Source organism: Urocitellus parryii, chromosome 4 (assembly GCF_045843805.1).
Source record: "Urocitellus parryii isolate mUroPar1 chromosome 4, mUroPar1.hap1, whole genome shotgun sequence".
NCBI lineage: Eukaryota > Metazoa > Chordata > Mammalia > Rodentia > Sciuridae > Urocitellus > Urocitellus parryii.
The window spans coordinates 95,441,189-95,458,017 of NC_135534.1; the positions used below are offsets into that span (position 1 = coordinate 95,441,189).

The 16,829-nt window shown below is 38.4% G+C and overlaps 1 protein-coding gene across 1 annotated transcript in view; it reads right to left on the reverse strand.

Annotated features, from left to right (window-relative positions):
- Positions 1-4,853: 4,853 nt before the first annotated feature.
- Slc35f2 (solute carrier family 35 member F2) overlaps positions 4,854-16,829 on the reverse strand; it is a 57,971-nt gene continuing 45,995 nt past the window's right edge. The window contains exons 4-8 of the mRNA XM_026399051.2: positions 16,235-16,394; positions 15,327-15,483; positions 14,490-14,542; positions 13,028-13,182; positions 4,854-5,042 (exon numbers count right to left, since the gene is read on the reverse strand). Coding sequence (XP_026254836.2) covers positions 4,854-5,042; positions 13,028-13,182; positions 14,490-14,542; positions 15,327-15,483; positions 16,235-16,394 — 714 coding nt within the window. The remainder of the gene's footprint in view (positions 5,043-13,027; positions 13,183-14,489; positions 14,543-15,326; positions 15,484-16,234; positions 16,395-16,829) is intronic.

Here is a 16,829-nt window from a genome sequence, read left to right on the forward strand (position 1 = left end):
GAAAGAACTGAAAATAACAAGAAAGACAGTTATAAGAGTTATCATCAAAGAATAGCCTGTTGGTGCCTGTTGGATGTAATGAGTGAGAAAAAATCTGATATAGTTTCAAAGATTTGCATCTGAGCAACACTAGAACAGTGCAACTAATGCAATATGGAATTCAGAAGTGGACACTCAAAGGTGAGAGGAGATGACGGAAGACGAGAAGGGAATAGAAATCACAACATGCTTCAATTTGATTTCCTGGGCTTGAGGCAATGGTGGGATAGTCAGCTTCAGGAATTTCCATATTAGGAAGTTTAATAACATTCTAAGGACACAGGCCTATTGCTAAACCAATAGCAGACTGAGTTCAGTCTGTCTTTAACGCCCGCAGTTACCTTTCTTGAGTTCATCTTCACCCCAGGTGTCCAGGAGTCTCACCTTCCTCAGTTTCTTTCCCCATGCCAGGTATCCCACCTTGAGGACTTATTTAAACACCCTCCCATCCTCTAGCTAGCCTTCTCCCTAAGAGACTGGCATGCGGTCGCTAAATTCCAGGCTGTTAAGAGAGTGCCTGGTTATCCACAGATAGATCTCCCCATCAGCGTTTGCTGGCCTAGCCTGGAGTCTTCCCGCTCTGCCCCCCACAAGGAGATATGGACTTCAGCCATGTTACTACATCATAACCAAGAGTACCCAGGATAGTGGACTGGGCTCACCAGCCAAATTAGCCTCTCTGCTGAGCCAAATCTGCCTGCTTTGGCATGTCTCCCACTCTAGTTAGCAAATCAGGGGACCAACCTTGGCCCTTTCATGGCCTATGTAATCCTCCAGATTGACAACAGAGAACAAAAAACTGCTGAACACCAACTGTGTCCAAGTATGGGTACCCAATACACTCAAGCTAACAGAGGGGAAATGAAGTTCTTCAGGAAGGCCTTTGGATGTTGCCAGAGGCAGGGGCAGAGTCCCTGAAACTACTACTATCCATCTTATTGAGAATAGTAATTCCTAAGAAAGTAGATCTTGGTGAGGTTTGTTTTAGTGATGGTGTGTGTGTGTGTGTGTGTGTGTGTGTGTGTGTGTGTGTGATCTCTAAAGGTGGATGCACTGAACTAGTAGGATCTACAGAGGATCACAGGCCAAAGTCAGATTATGAATCTGAAAGAATGTAAAATAATCAGGCAAATGTGGAAAAGCACAGAAAAGGTGGGATTCACAAGGAAACTGTAGCTACTAGCATTGCAAGCTCTCTGTGTCGTATCTTGTGTATAAACTCTTGGCATCCCCAGTGAGTGGCAATAGCAGATTGAGCGACAAGTGCCTGGAAACATCTAAATGCTTGTTTATGGTCAGTTAGTGACAATGATTGTTCAAAAGGCCTACCTTTTTATATCAGTATCAGGTCTACCCTCCCTCCTTCAATCTTCAATCTCTCCAAAAGTGTCTGCATTTCAGACCAAGGTTATTAGAAGAGGGCATTATTTAAATCAAGGAATAAAGTACATAGTGAAAATTGTTGAGCATGGGGAGAAAAAACCTTGGGGCATTAAATTCTACAGGTTCACACATGGAAGGGCAGGTTACATTCTGCTGTTTTGAAGAGGTTTTATTCCCCTGATATATCTTTTATATAGCGTCAGAGTTTCCAAAACACCCTTTATATGACTACTGGAGAATTGCATGTTCAGCATTACCTAATTTGCTCATAAATCTCTTGCCTTTTAATCAGCTAAGTGGCTATCTGCTGAATTTCCCTGATTTATTGATATCTTTTGAGGGCTGAGGATATGTCCAGATACTAAGTGATTCAATGAGGATGAAATGGCACATCACCATAATTATGATAGAAACGAGAATCGTGACTAGGCATGCAAAACACCTTGTGGAGACAAAAGTAGACAGTTCTCTTTAAAGGGCAGGCTCCAGAGTTGCAGAGAAAACACTACCAAGCTAGTTTTTCCACAAAAATCTTCCCAACAGCTCTCAAAAGAGTAGCATTTGCATTCACCGACTCAGCAGTCCCACAGGAACCATGACCCCTGAGAATATACTGAGCAGGAACCAGATTCTGGCTAAACTAAAAAATTTTAAATCTGCATCCTGTTTCTACTTAACCCCCCAAATCTGTGTGAGCTTCCAAAGGTGTTTCAACTCTTCTGAACCCCCAGTTCTTCAACTGTTAAGCAACAGCAATCTCTGCTGAGGAAATTCATTATAATAACCTTTTTTTAAAAAAAATAGACGTGGAAAAAAAAGATGCAGGAAAAAATACACTTGGGGTCTGGGGTTGTAGCTCAGTAGTAGAGCAATCACCTAGCATATGTGAGGCACTGGTTCGATCCTCAGCACCACATAAAAATAAATAAATAAATAAATAAAAGGTATCATTTCCATCTACAAATTTAAAAAAATCAAATACGCTAACAGTACAGCATGGTGGTGCCATAAAATGACACTGTTATTTATATCACAATTTCTGGATTGTTACAATTGTTAAAGCGCCACCTGCTGGAAAGGCCACTGATACATATCAATTGGATGAGATGCTGCTGTCATCAGGTTAGAATTGTTAACTGTTACCAAAGAAAACCCAATTTCAAAATACAAATAGTGAACATGGCATAGGCAAAGTCCTCTCTTCTTATAGTGCTACCACAGTCCGGTTGCCCAATTTATCACATCTATACAACACTAGGCAACATTCTAGCAACTCTCTCATTCATAGGGGTCTTTTTAAATGCCATGAATATCTATTAAAATTATTGAAAAATCAATATTGTTCTAATAGGCAAAAAGAATTTAGAGAAGACTCTCAGCTTAAGAATGTGGTGTTTCAAAAGCCTGCATATGCTCTTGATTTTCAAAGGAATCACCACATATTTAAATATTTATTTATTTGTTTGTTTGTAATTTATAGTGCTGGTAATTGAACCACCCAGGCATGCTTTACCACTGAGCTATGTCCCCAGCTCTTTTTTAAATTTTTAAATTTTGAGACAAAGTCTAGCCAGGTTGCCAAGGCTATCCTCAAATCTGAGATATTCCTGGATCAGCCTCCTGAATAACTGAGATTACAGGCATGCACCACTGTAACCTGCTCAATGAGTACTTTGTCATAAAAATCTAGCATGGTGGTGTGAACCTATAATTCCAGCTACTCAGGATACTAAGCCAAGAGGATCAAAAGTACAAGACCAGTCTGGGCAACTTAGCAAGAGCCTGTCTCAAAAAAAAAAAAAATGTTTTAAAGGGGACAGGCAGGTCTGGGGATATAACTCAGTACAGAGCACTAGCATGGCATGCATGACACCCTGGACTCAAACCCCTGTACAAAGAAAGAAAGGGGGAAGGGAGAGAGGGAAGAGTTTAGGAAGGCAGTTTTAATAGGTTTCAGAGAATGAAAGTATATTTATTCAAAAAAGTAAAAATCCCATTGTGGCCATTCAGATTCCTACAAATGACCTGTAAGCTCAGTATCAATTTCCCTCAATCCCACAGTAGCCCCCAAATAGGTATGTCTGCCTCACCTCACAGGAGACATGATTCTAAAAAATTGGATATAAAAGATCTTGAATATATGAAGTCATTTAATGTCCACCAGGGGATTCAGTGAACCTAAGAAAACACACAATAACTATATTTTGTGAATTCAAAATCTTTATTTAGCCCCAATTGTTGTATTATACTTTTATAAAAAAAAATTTTTTTACAAACAAAGTTTTCTGAAAGTGTCATTTTGGTGGTTGATATTATACTGATGCTGCATGTTAACACTTTACATTGAAAAAGAATCATCAAAATCTCATGGCATTACAAACATTTTGGTAGGAAGTAGTATAGAGCTCTCTATCAACTAATGGAGGCTTCCTAGGCTCTGGGGCATACTATTCTCTGAAAAATCATTCATTTTATGTTTTCATTTTGATGATAATCTATTTTCTTTACCAGTTATACAAATAAAGTTTTCTCCTTGCTGTGATAATTTGCTGTAAGACTTAGTTTTCTGAGCTGAAACAGTAAAATGAGATCAATAGGGAATATTTCTGGGATTCATGAGAATTTTTGTTAAAGGATGGTATCCACATATTTGCTCAGGTTTGAGAAATCTTGGCATATGGTGTGAAGCTGAAAATGTAGAAGGGATGTTCACCGTCACAGACTTTAAGATCAGTCTGCTCTGGGCCCTGGAATGAAGGAACAAATGTGACCAGTGAGGAGCTGGGAATGATGGAGGAGAAATATTTAAAAAGAGAGAGAGCATACAGTTGAGAGAGAATTCTAGGCTACTACATTCCAGTTTCATGCTTCCATATTATTCATTCTTTTATCTCAGAACCTCTCAAATGCTGCCCCACCCATTTTCCCACCGTATGCAATCAGTGGCCAGGACTCATCTGTGCCCAAAGGCCACAAGGCCTGTGGATAACTGCCTCAGCAGGACAAAACCCCAAAGTTTCCAACAGAGGAAACCTGTTCCAGAACCGCCCTGGACCATCCCTACTCCTGAGCACTTGGCCCAGGCTGGACAGCCTGCTTTCAGACCCTGCCCAAGGCTGGTTCACTCTTGGGTATTCCCCCATTCTGCTCTCTCACATGTACTTCTGAGCCCACACCTTGTCTCCCTCTCACCCAAAGGTTTTGGTCCTTAACACACAGAAGAAACAGGTCCTAGTCTTGGGTTCTGCTCTATTTTGGTATATCTATTTTTGATACATTGTTCAGTGTTCCTTTCTAAAATCTAACCACTGAGTGTAATCCAGTGCTATAGAGGGTTCATTCCGAGCCTTGTAATTTCCCCAAGTGTCTCTCAGCAGTCGGTGGGTTCTGCTTTCTCCTGGTGCTGCACAGGTGTGTGCCATCCTCTCCAGCTACAAGACCGCAGATTGGGTCTCTGGGAGACCACTCTCCTCAAGCTTCAGTCCAAGGTTGTCAATTCCAATGCTGGTGACTGGGGGCACATTGCTCTCCGCTGGCTCTGCTGTGCGCGTCGGGGTGGAGCAGTACAGGATAAACCCCACCATGATGACAGTAAAGGACAGGATGTAGAGTCCTGAAAACTGGGAGAAGAAAAGAACAAACAATGCAAAGCGCTCCCGCATATACACACCTTTCGTCTATAGTCCTTTGAAGGTTACCTTCTCTTTACCTATTTCTGAAAGTTCTGTAAGAAGAAGCTAATTGCCCCAGACCCTCCCATGTATACTGGTGAATGCACGGGCTATCGAAACACCTGGCACATCAGCCAACTACAGCCTTGCATCTTTAGGGAAATGGAAACTTGCCTTGCTTTGTGATAATTTAGATGTACCTCACCCTGAAACCAATCCAACAAAGTGGAGGAAATAAAAGGCCATGATGAATACCACGAGAGAGCCCATTTCAGATCCTAGACACAGTTTACCATCTTGTTATAAAACAGAAGGACACAGAACCTAAGACAAAATATGGATGCACAGATGTCATAGCTACTCAATAACTTCTCAATCTGTGTATCATAATTTGGATCTTTCGTGTCCTCCATAAAGCTCATGAGTTAGTCAATGCAGGAATGTTCAGAGGTGAAATGATTAGATTATCCGAGCTGTAACCTCACCAGTGGATTAATCCATTTGATGGAATAACAATTTGAATGGACTAGTGGGTGGCAACTGTAGGCAGTGGGGCATGGCTAGAGGAAGTAGGCTACTGGGGGTGTGGCTTTGGACTATATCTTGGGCTATTTGCTTGCTCAAGTGTGCACATATATGTGTTCTCTCTCTCTCTCTCTCTCTCTCTCTCTCTCTCTCTCTCTCTCTCTCTCGCTCCCCTTCCAGTCTGGAGCCAGCCAACCATGGACTGAACGTCTGAAACCATAATCCCAAAATAAATTTTTCTCCTATAAATTGTTCTTGTCAGGTATTTTGGTCACAAGGATAACACATCTTGCTATTTCAATAAATTTCATTTTGTTATAATAGAATGAATTATCCTGTTTCTGTAGGAAATTATTACATAATAAAATTTATGATGGACCGCACAGATTAAGATTTTTAGAGCTAGAAAGTGACTAAGACACCATTTTTCAAAAGAGTCTGAAGCCCAAAGAGGAGAGTGGGGTGATGACAACCACAAGAATGAACCTGCAGAAGACACTGGCTACCCTCTCTGCTCCCAGAAGGACCAACAGAACTGGAGCCCACTCTGACAGACACACCATAAGAATGCAGAGCAGTTTTGGTGACTTACCCAAATGATCCTTTTTAGGAATAAAAACATCTACCTAGGGCAAAATGCAATACAGACAGAAAGCGAATTCATCGGGTATATATTCCAAAAATGACATCTGACATACCTCCCAAAATTTAAACAAGTTATATTAGGTACCTTGTAATGTTCTCTTATATGAATTGAAGATCCATACAAAAGTTCAAGTATTAAATAAATTAATAAAATCAATATAAGTGGTTTCCTCTTATCCATGATTTCACCTCCCTTGGTGTCTATTACCCAAGGCAACAAGGATAAGAACAGTACAATAAGACACAGTTACATAACTCTTATTACAGTTTATTATTATAATTGTTGTCAGTAGTCATCATTAGGGTTACTGTGCCTAATTTATAAACTTTATCTATCTATATCTATCTATATCTATAGATATAGATATATATAGGGTTCAGTGCCTTCAGGTACTCCCTGAAGGTTTTGGAACACACTGTATTTGCTTTTATATTAGCATGACAAATAAAGCACAGAAAGAAAATTACTGAAGACTAATCAAGAATGGTGAAGTAAAAATTATGGAAACTACGTGCAGGCGAGGTGGCACATGCCTGCAATCCCAGTGGGTCAGGAAGCTGAGGCAAGAGGATCACAAGTTCAAAGCCAGCCTCAGCAATTTATCGAGGCTCTAAGCAACTCAGAAAGATCCTGTCTCTAAATAAAATACAAAATAGGGCTGGGAATGTGGCTCAGTGGTCGAATGCCCTTGAGTTCAATCCCTGTACCAAAAATAGAACATTTTTTTTAAATTATGGAAACTATGTAGCATAAGTAATGCGTAATTAAATGCCCAGGATTTTTTTTCTTGATAGAAGTAAATTCAGTTCATGAATGGTCCTGTTAAACTGATTTTAAAATGAAGAATGGGGGTAGAAGGACATGTTATGTTATTCAGGTCAGTAGATGTATTGAATTAACTTAGGTTTTATATTATGTCCATTAAAAAAGGGCTTCAATAAGGGGATTACAAAAAGAGCAGTAAGAAAAGAGAATGGGCAAGGGAAAGGAAAGAGAAAGATTACAGAAAGAGATGAAAAGGAAAGCAAGACACATCCCTAAAGGTAGGTTTGTGAAATAAGTGACCTTCTATGGAACACCATTGGGTTTGACATGCTAATTTTCAAAGGTGCTTATTTCCTCTTAATATTAATCTTTATAAAGAACAGAAAGACCGCAGCTCTCCTCCCAAGGCCCGACAGCCTTCACCAGATTCAATGATGTTTCAGAGCCAGTGACAACATCAAGCTGAGCAGTTGAGTTACCTTCTTACCACTGGCTTTAATTCTTATATCTAGCATTTAGCACGGTGTCAACACATAGCTGGTGTCTAACAGATGCTTGTAGGGGGAACACTGATTCAGAGACTACTAGGGGAAGTTAAAGCTATTTAGAATATCCTATTTTTTTTTTAAGGTAGAGTCCCACTATGTTGCCTAGGCTGGTCTTGAACTCACAGACTCGAAAAAATCCTCCTGACTCACCCTCCCACGAACCTGGCATGCAACTCTGCACCCAGCTCATTAAACTTTTAAAGTCAGTATTATAAAAAGCAATCACACTCTCCTGTAAAGTGTTCAGAGGTACCTCTGGGGAAAGCTATATAGTTTGTTCAAAACATACCCAATTTGGTTTGGTGGTTTTCAAATGTTCCAAAGAAAAACACTGTATCACTCTTAGGAAGAAGGGTGATGAAATGGAGGTACCTTTATTAGAATAGAGACTGAGGGAGTGTGGTAAGTCTCCTAAACAGAGGTTATGACCCTTTTTCCTACCCTGTGAGTCTGGATCTATACAGGAAGTTTCTGGTAGCCACTTTATTCAACAGGTATTTACTTAAGGTCGATTCCAGAGGAACAGAGTGTTTAAGATCTGACACAGACAAGTGTAAAACTTTTAAACCTCTTTTCAATTGTCTTCTTCAAAAGAATCAAAGTTATTTTGGCTATGCAATTTTTTTAAATTGGTGGTATACTGGGCTTCCTTTAAAAACTGTCTAAAATGCTAGGTGTTTTCATTACTCCCTGAACTTTTTTATACATCTACAATTTAGTCTGAAAATCACTGCAGTCCTGCTCTTTGCTCTGTAAGTCTTGAAATGGCCTTTGGACAAAAACAATAAAATCTAATCTGAGTTAGGAGTTAGCTACTAGACCAGCAGGGACAAAGGACCATAAAACAAAAGAACTGGAGAGGAATATATAGACTGCAAGTTCCCATTCTAAGAATAATACTTTAAAGTCATGTGCCCCAAAAATGACACAAAAGGGGGCTTTTTCAAGGGAGATTGAAAAGCAAATATTTAAGGTCTAATCTTAATTACTTATTATTAAGAGTTTATTAAATGACATATTTGTTAAGATAAAGAGTTTATGATAATGACAAGGGAACTTCCACTTAGAAGTTCTTTCTTTCTTTTTTTAGTTGTAGATGAACACAATAAATTTATTTATTTTTTTTTATGTGGTGCTGAGGCTCAAACCTAGTGCCTCACACATGCTAGACAAGCGCTCTACCACTGAGCCACAACCCCAGTCCTAGAAGTTATTTCTTTTTTTTTTTTTCTTTTTTTTTTTATTGGTCGTTCATAACATTACATAGTTCTTAATACATCATATTACACAGTTTGATTCATGTGGATTATGAACTCCCCCTTTTACCCCATATACAAATTGCTGTATCATATCAGTTTCCCTTCCATTGCTTGACATATTGCCTTTTTAGTGTCTGATGTATTCTGCTGTCTGTCCTATTCTCTACTATCCCCCCTCCCCTCCCCTCCCCTCCCCTCCCCTCCCCTTTTCTTTCTCTACCCCTTCTACTGTAAAAATGCTTGCCTTCCATAGAAGTTATTTCTTTAACCTTTGCTCCTTTTTGGACAATATTTTACTTATGATAGGAGAGTAAAAGTTAAACTACTAGAGATAAATCAATATGTTTGGTTAAAAAAAAAAATTAAACAGCACTGGTGAGACAGGTCATAAATTTTACTTTTGCCCCCAAATGTTTTGTTTGGGTACAGAAGCTATCATGGGCCTGGAAAGGCAGTATGGAAACGCCACCATCCCCTAGTGGCAGTCATGAGAAATGCAACCACAGAACCAAGGAGCAGCTCAGTATCTTAAGAAGTATTTTGTAACCCTTGACAATTCTCATGGGGGGGGGGGGGGTATGGGCCTGTCAGGACCACTTCTCAGATTCACTTTGACATTTGTTACTTTTTTGTGATGCTTCCAATAAACTATAAATACTCCTTCTGTCTTAATTCAGTAATATCTTAACCAAGTCTGCAAAGATAAAATCTGGTTTCTGTCCTCCATGGCTTTGCAAGACAAAGGTTTACAGTTCATAAGCAACAATTTCTGAGAACCCAGTGAGCTTCATGTATCAACAGTTCAGATAAGTATGTGAGTTCATGGCTGGTTCCTGGGAAAGAGCATACATCAGCATAAAGGATTACTATGTGGATACAAAGTTTACTAGAACAAAGAAATATAGCTGCTATCGCTTACTGAAATTAAAATTTATCAGGTAACAGCCAACATGGTAACTATCTGCTCCATGATTATGGAGAAAGAGAGCAAGCAGGTCAACCAGCCTCTATTGTGGGTATGATGGGGGGGGGGAGCTTCTAAGAGAGCAGTTCTCAAAGTGTGATCCAAAGACCTTTGAGGGAACCCCTTGAGGGGAATCTGTAAATTCAAAACTATTTTCACAATGATACTAAGATAATATCTGCCCTTTTCACTTCCACTGTCTTACAAGAGCACAGAGGAATGTTCCAGAGGCTACATGACGTGTAATCACAAGGCTGAATGAAGAAGCAGATGCAAGATTCCAACTGTTTTCTACTAAGCTGAACATTAAACAGATTCTTTGAAAAGTAAATCAGGGCTGGGATTGTAGCTCAGTGGTAGAGCGCTTGCCTAGCCCTTGTGAGGCTCTGATCTACATATTGTGGGGTCGGGCTCCAAATTCCTTAATAGGACACCCATAGCACAAGAGTTAATAACAAGAATCAACAAATGGGATTTACTCAAACTAAAAAGTTTTTTCTCAGCAAGAGAAACAATAAGAGAGGTAAATAGGGAGCCTACATCCTGGGAACAAATTTTTACTCCTCACACTTCAGATAGAGCCCTAATATCCAGAGTATACAAAGAACTCAAAAAATTAGACAATAAGATAACAAATAACCCAATCAACAAATGGGCGAAGGACCTGAACAGACACTTCTCAGAGGAGGACATACAATCAATCAACAAGTACATGAAAAAATGCTCACCATCTCTAGCAGTCAGAGAAATGCAAATCAAAACCACCCTAAGATACTATCTCACTCCAGTAAGATTGGCAGCCATTATGAAGTCAAACAACAACAAGTCCTGGCGAAAAGGGTACTCTTGTACATTGCTGGTGGGACTGCAAATTGGTGCGGCCAATTTGGAAAGCAGTATGGAGATTCCTGGGAAAGCTGGGAATGGAACCACCATTTGACCCAGCTATTGCCCTTCTCAGACTATTCCCTGAAGACCTTAAAAGTGTATACTACAGGGATACTGCCACATCGATGTTCATAGCAGCACAATTCACAATAGCTAGACTGTGGAACCAACCCAGATGCCCTTCAATAGATGAATGGATAAAAAAAAAATGTGGCATTTATACACCATGGAGTATTACGCAGCACTAAAAATGACAAAATCATTGAATTTGCAGGGAAATGGATGGCACTAGAGCAGATTATGCTTAGTGAAGCTAGCCAATCCCTAAAAAACAAATACCAAATGTCTTCTTTGATATAATGAGAGCAACTAAGAACAGAGCAGGGAGGAAGAGCAGGAAGAAAAGATTAACATTAAACAGAGACATGAGGTGGGAGGGAAAGGGAGAGAAAAGGGAAATTGCATGGAAATGGAGGGAGACCCTCATTGTTATACAAAATTACATATAAGAGGTTGTGAGGGGAATGGGAAAATAAACAAGGAGAGAAATGAATTACAGTAGATGGGGTAGAGAGAGAAGATGAGGGGGGGGTAGGGGGGATAGTAGAGGATAGGAAAGGTAGCAGAATACAACAGTTACTATTATGGCATTATGTAAAAATGTAGATGTGTAACCGATGTGATTCTGCAATCTGTATTTGGGGTAAAAATGGGAGTTCATAACCCACTTGAATCTAATGTATGAAATATGATATGTCAAGAGCTTTGTAATGTTTTGAACAACCAATTAAAAAAATTAAAAAATTTAAAAATTTTTTAAAAAAAGATGGGAGAAGAAGGGAGGGGTCATGGGGGTAAAAAAGATGGTGGAATGAGATGAACATCATTATCCTAATTACACATATGAAGACATGAATGGTGTGAATATACTTTGTATACAACCAGAGATATGAAAAATTGTGCTCTATTTGTGTAATATAAATTGCAATGCATTCTGCTGGCATATATAACAAATTAGAATAAAAACTACCTAAAAATGAAAAATAAAATAAAGGTATTGTGTCCATCTACAACTAAAAAAATAAGATATACTAATCTTTAAAAAATGTAAATCAATTTCATTTTTAAAAAATCTTAGACAACATAATTTTTCATAAAAAATATTATTTATGCTATTATGTACTATATGAGTTTATTATTTTCTCAATGTGTTAATAAATTAATATTTTTAAATTTCTCAGCTTTAATTTCTAATATGATAAATAATAGGAAATAGTGACTTGGGCCCTCAATTTTTAAGCATTTCAAAGTGTCCTGAGATCAGAAAGTATGGAAAATGCTGCCCTAAGAGTTCTCAAATAGGCTGTGAAGTCAAAAAAATATTTACTTATTTGGTTCTCTCTGATGTATGAGACAACATGATGAATTCATTAACTTGACATTCTCATTTTATAAATGAAAATGCGGGGGGGGGGGTAGGAAGTTTAGTGAAAAGAAAATTGGATTGCTAGAAGAGAAAGAAGAGGATGACAACTTCAGATTTGGTCATGACTTCACCACTAACCAGTGGTAAAGCCTTGCTCACTAAGGCTAAGCAACTTAACTACATATAACTTCCCTGGGCCTTTGTTTCCCATCTCTAAAATAAATAATATAATCAGTAATTCTCAAGAGAGGGTGGTCCAGACTGAGGATACAATTTTTTCAAATTACGTATTCATTCTCTTGCTTCCCATGAGGACGCTGATTTATTTCCTCCCACCCTATTCCCCTTGATCATTAGTGCATTTAGCAGAAACTATTAATGATGAGAGTGGGTTGTGCTTATGGTGTGCTGTGATGCTCTGGAGACAGAAAAAAATCTGAAAAACCACGGGACTGAACTACCTTTCAGGTCCCTTATGATTGCAATCACACACTCGTGATAATGTACCTTTTCCTCCTTCCTTTCCATCAGGTGTTGCAGATTCTGTATCTGGGCAAAGAGTGAAGAGAAAAGCCCCAAGTGCTCAGTCTAGTTTGCAAGGTCAATAGCATCGCTCTGGGATTGTTTGGTTATCACCTGGCAACACATATTAGCATTTCCAAAACCGAGTGTTCTTGGCTAAATCAAAAACAAAGTGCACTGCATTTCACCCTTTAGAATAACTCCAGAAGGGCGATTCTTATTGGGACCGATTTTCTAATTTGGAAACAAAAGGAGTTAGGCTTGTCCAGTGAAATCCTTGTCAAGAGGATGAGGTTTTATTTTTGGATAGAGAGTTTAAAGAAACCTGCTTAAAGAAACTTCCTTTTCCACCAGGTAAGTGTTCCTATTTGAACATGATCTATTTTCTTACCTTATAACCAAACAGAAAGAGTCCAAAGAAAAGGCTGTAGAGATCAGCTGTCAGGATGCCCAAGTTGACAGAGGTGGCACTAGTGACTTTAATCACCAATGGCATGAAGCTGTATAGGCAAAACATACAGAGAGCAAATGCCACAAACAGCAGGGCTGTGGAAAAATGGAATATCTAATATTATGGGGAGAAATCACAAGACAAAGTGGCTTCAGCTTGGCTGCCATATAAAACTCCCTGATCCTTTAACACACTATCTACAAAGCTTCTCCTAATAGTAGTACTGCAAATGCAACTACAAAGTTCTCTGGAAAATAATAACAAAATACCAAGCTGTGATGTAGATGACAAACCTTAAGAATCTAATAGGGTGTTGGATGATGAAGACCATAATATCTTGCTTATAGTGTGACTGAGTTATCAGCTCTTATCATCCTCTGCTATCCTATCCACCCTCCCAGGGCAAATGATTCTGTGATAAAAGGTCAATAAAAACAGACTCAATGTCATGTGTCAAGAGAAATCACTCATTATCTTTTGTTCCTTTTATTTGTTTGGTCACTAGGGTATGGTTTGTGTAACTGGATTCAGAATAAAGTATTTTTAGAACATCCAAGACAGATGTGAGATCTTTGTATTTTGTACATCACATTAAATTAAATGCTCCAAGATGGCACGATATAACTATCCTCTTTGGGACAATGCTAGTCATGTGGATGCTGATCACAATAGCAATGTTTCCGCTTTGTATCTACTTCTTTAACCTGTGCTATGCTCAGTGCAAATATATACATATATTCATTTTCTCTCTCTTTCTCTCTCTCTCTCTCTCTCTCTCTCTCTCTCTCTCTCTGTTATTTAATTGAATCAAGTTATTCAAGCATGGTACATAATCTTCAGTGACATTTATGTACTGTTTAACTTCTTTTCACCCATCATTAAATACGGCTCAACTTTGTAATGTTTTGAACAACCAATAAAAAAAAAAAATACGGCTCAAATCTTTCTTCACTCTCTTAACATTTTCTTCAGTTTTATTTTTGTGCAGACACCTAGCAATGTCAGATGAGAGGAGCAACCAGAGGTGGTGAGTGATTACACAACCTTCGATGCTTCCAGTTAATGCTTCACAAATTACAACAAGCAGATGGCAACTTTCACACGTTGGAGGACCTAAATAGAGATCTAATTGAAAGCTAGTGTGACGAAGTTCAGTCATCAGTCTTGTTCAGAATTCATAGTTTTTTTTTTTAAAAAGCTATTCCTGGAGTTAAAAATTAAAAATCAATTTTATAAGGGTTCATCTACCAATTCTCAGAGAAAACTCAATGTAAATCTCTATCATCAGTGTGATTTGACAAAGACATATAAATATTATTAAAATAAAACATTTGTTTTTTGGTGTGCCTTTTGTCAGTTGGGGATAGAACATGGATAACAAAATTATTATTTATTTACATACCAATTTTCCAGTCCCAGTGAATGCTGGCAATATCCCTATATTCCACAATCAATCTAAGATAAAAACAAGAGGTTGCAGAGAGAGCCACATATTAATTTTTACTATTTCATAAGTAGTTAGTTGCTATACTTCAGCAAAAGTAAGGAATTATGTTGACTTTTGAATTTTTCTTAGGAAATAATTATCTTCAATAAAAATGGCAAAGAATAAAACCAAAGGAGTCCATAAAGATGTGTCAGACTCAGCCAGGTACATTGGCACACACTTATAATCACAGCTGCATAAAATCCTGAGGCAGGAGGATTGCGAGTTCAAAGCCAGCCTCAGCAACTTAGCAAGGCCCTAGGCAACTCAGTGGGGCCCTGTCTCTAAGTAAAAATATTAAAAAGAGCTGGGGATGTGGCTTAGTGGTTAAGCACCCCTGGGTTCAATTCCTGGTACCCCACCACCACCAAAAAAAAAAATGATATGTGAGACTCCCTTGCAAGTGTTCTTCAACAGCAGTCAGCTATAGAAGGAAAACATGGCATACTCCTTTCCCTTGAACAAGATTAGAAAGTTAATGTGTTAACATTTTTTTGAAAATAATTTTAAAAGAAAAAGTTCTTACTGGCAAGGCCTCCACAACATTGTAGTCAGGAATCCTATGGAATCCCACATGCATAAGAAAATAAAACATAATAATATTGATATTTAACAATCCTCTAACAAATCTTTATCAGCTTTCTATTTCAGAAGTGAATTTGGGCTTAACCCAACAAATGAATATTAGTAGTTAGAAAGCAATCGCTGATTTATTTGTTTAGTTCGTTCTTAAGAAAAATCTTAGACACTTACAGCTGTATGCCACTGATAATTGTTCCAAATAAGCCCACCATTCCTAAAAATTCCTGTCTGCTCAGCTTCTTCACAATGTATTCTTCACACACATTAGAAACGGCATAGAGGGAAGCTCCGAGCAGGACCAAGAGGTCACCAATCAGCACGTCACTCCCTACAGGCAGGCAAGACACAAAGAGGAATATATTGTCAATAAGTGAACTAGGGGTTTACCTGATTCCTGTTCATTTAAGTAAGATTTTTATTTAACCCTGGTTTCTAGAAGTTCATTCAATTCTCACTATATGGCAAAGTTTTCATATTTTTACTCCTCAATAACTGGAAAATAATATTATATTCCATAATATGAGGCCTCAGAAAGTGATTCTATAACTTGACAAATTCATAGAATTTGTGGAAGGGGATATATTAAAAACCACAGGGCAGGAAGCATGGAAACGCTCTTGTCTAAATCTGACACAAAGTCTAAATTTCACCAAAGTCATCTACAGTGACTTTAGATGTCACCAGAGAACACCAAGTCTCATTTTTGATAAAAACAGAAAAACAAGAAGACTCTACAATAGATTTTTCAGTAACTAATCTAAATGTTCATACCAAAAGAAGATGATTGCAAATATACAAAGAAACAACTCTCTCATGAGACAAAACCAGAAACTATTTACTGAGAAGGGGAAAAAAAAAAAAGAGCAGGGAAGGACTGTGGGCCAGTAGGAACAGGAAGACTGTTTTGTGGAAACAGTTACAAAACACCAGAAACAAGTACAGCTGAAAATAAAATGTAAAAGATAGTTAACCAGGACATGTTTACTGCCTTTGACTGCATCTTTGCAAAACTAAAAGTGCTAACATGAGCAAAACTTTTCTGTGACTGAACCACAAAGGAATAACACACAAGTTCTTACCTGAGTTGTCGTCCCTCCCAGCTAAGATGTCTGCACCAACCATGGTTCCTACCCCCAACAGACAGACAAACACAGCAATGAAGTGGATCACTCTGTATCTTGCACGAAGAACAAACCACGAGAGAGCCATCAACACAGGAATCCCAAAGCAATCCAAAAGCTTCAAGGAAAGAAAAATAAACAGCTTCAAAAGTCTCTCATAAGCTAAAAAATGGCTACTAATAATAGGAAGCAGTATTTCTTGGGCATTTATTATTGCCAGTCCTGTATGCTAAGTGCTTTACCTGGATTAACTCATTTAAAAATCCTTACAACAACCCTGTGAGCTTGGAATTATAATCACATTTTATACATGAGAAAACAAAAGCACAGAGAGAAGAAAAGAGTTGCCCGAAACCATATTGTCCAAAGTGGCATGGCTGGTTGCTGAACCCAAAAATTCTGTTTGGGGGCATATGCAATTTACCTCTACACTCCCACTTATGTTTATCCTAAAATCCAGAAGGCAAACTTTCCTTCCTGCATTCATCTCTTTACTCAATCAACAAATATTTATTAAGCACTTGACATGTGCAAGACACTGTAAGAGGAGGTA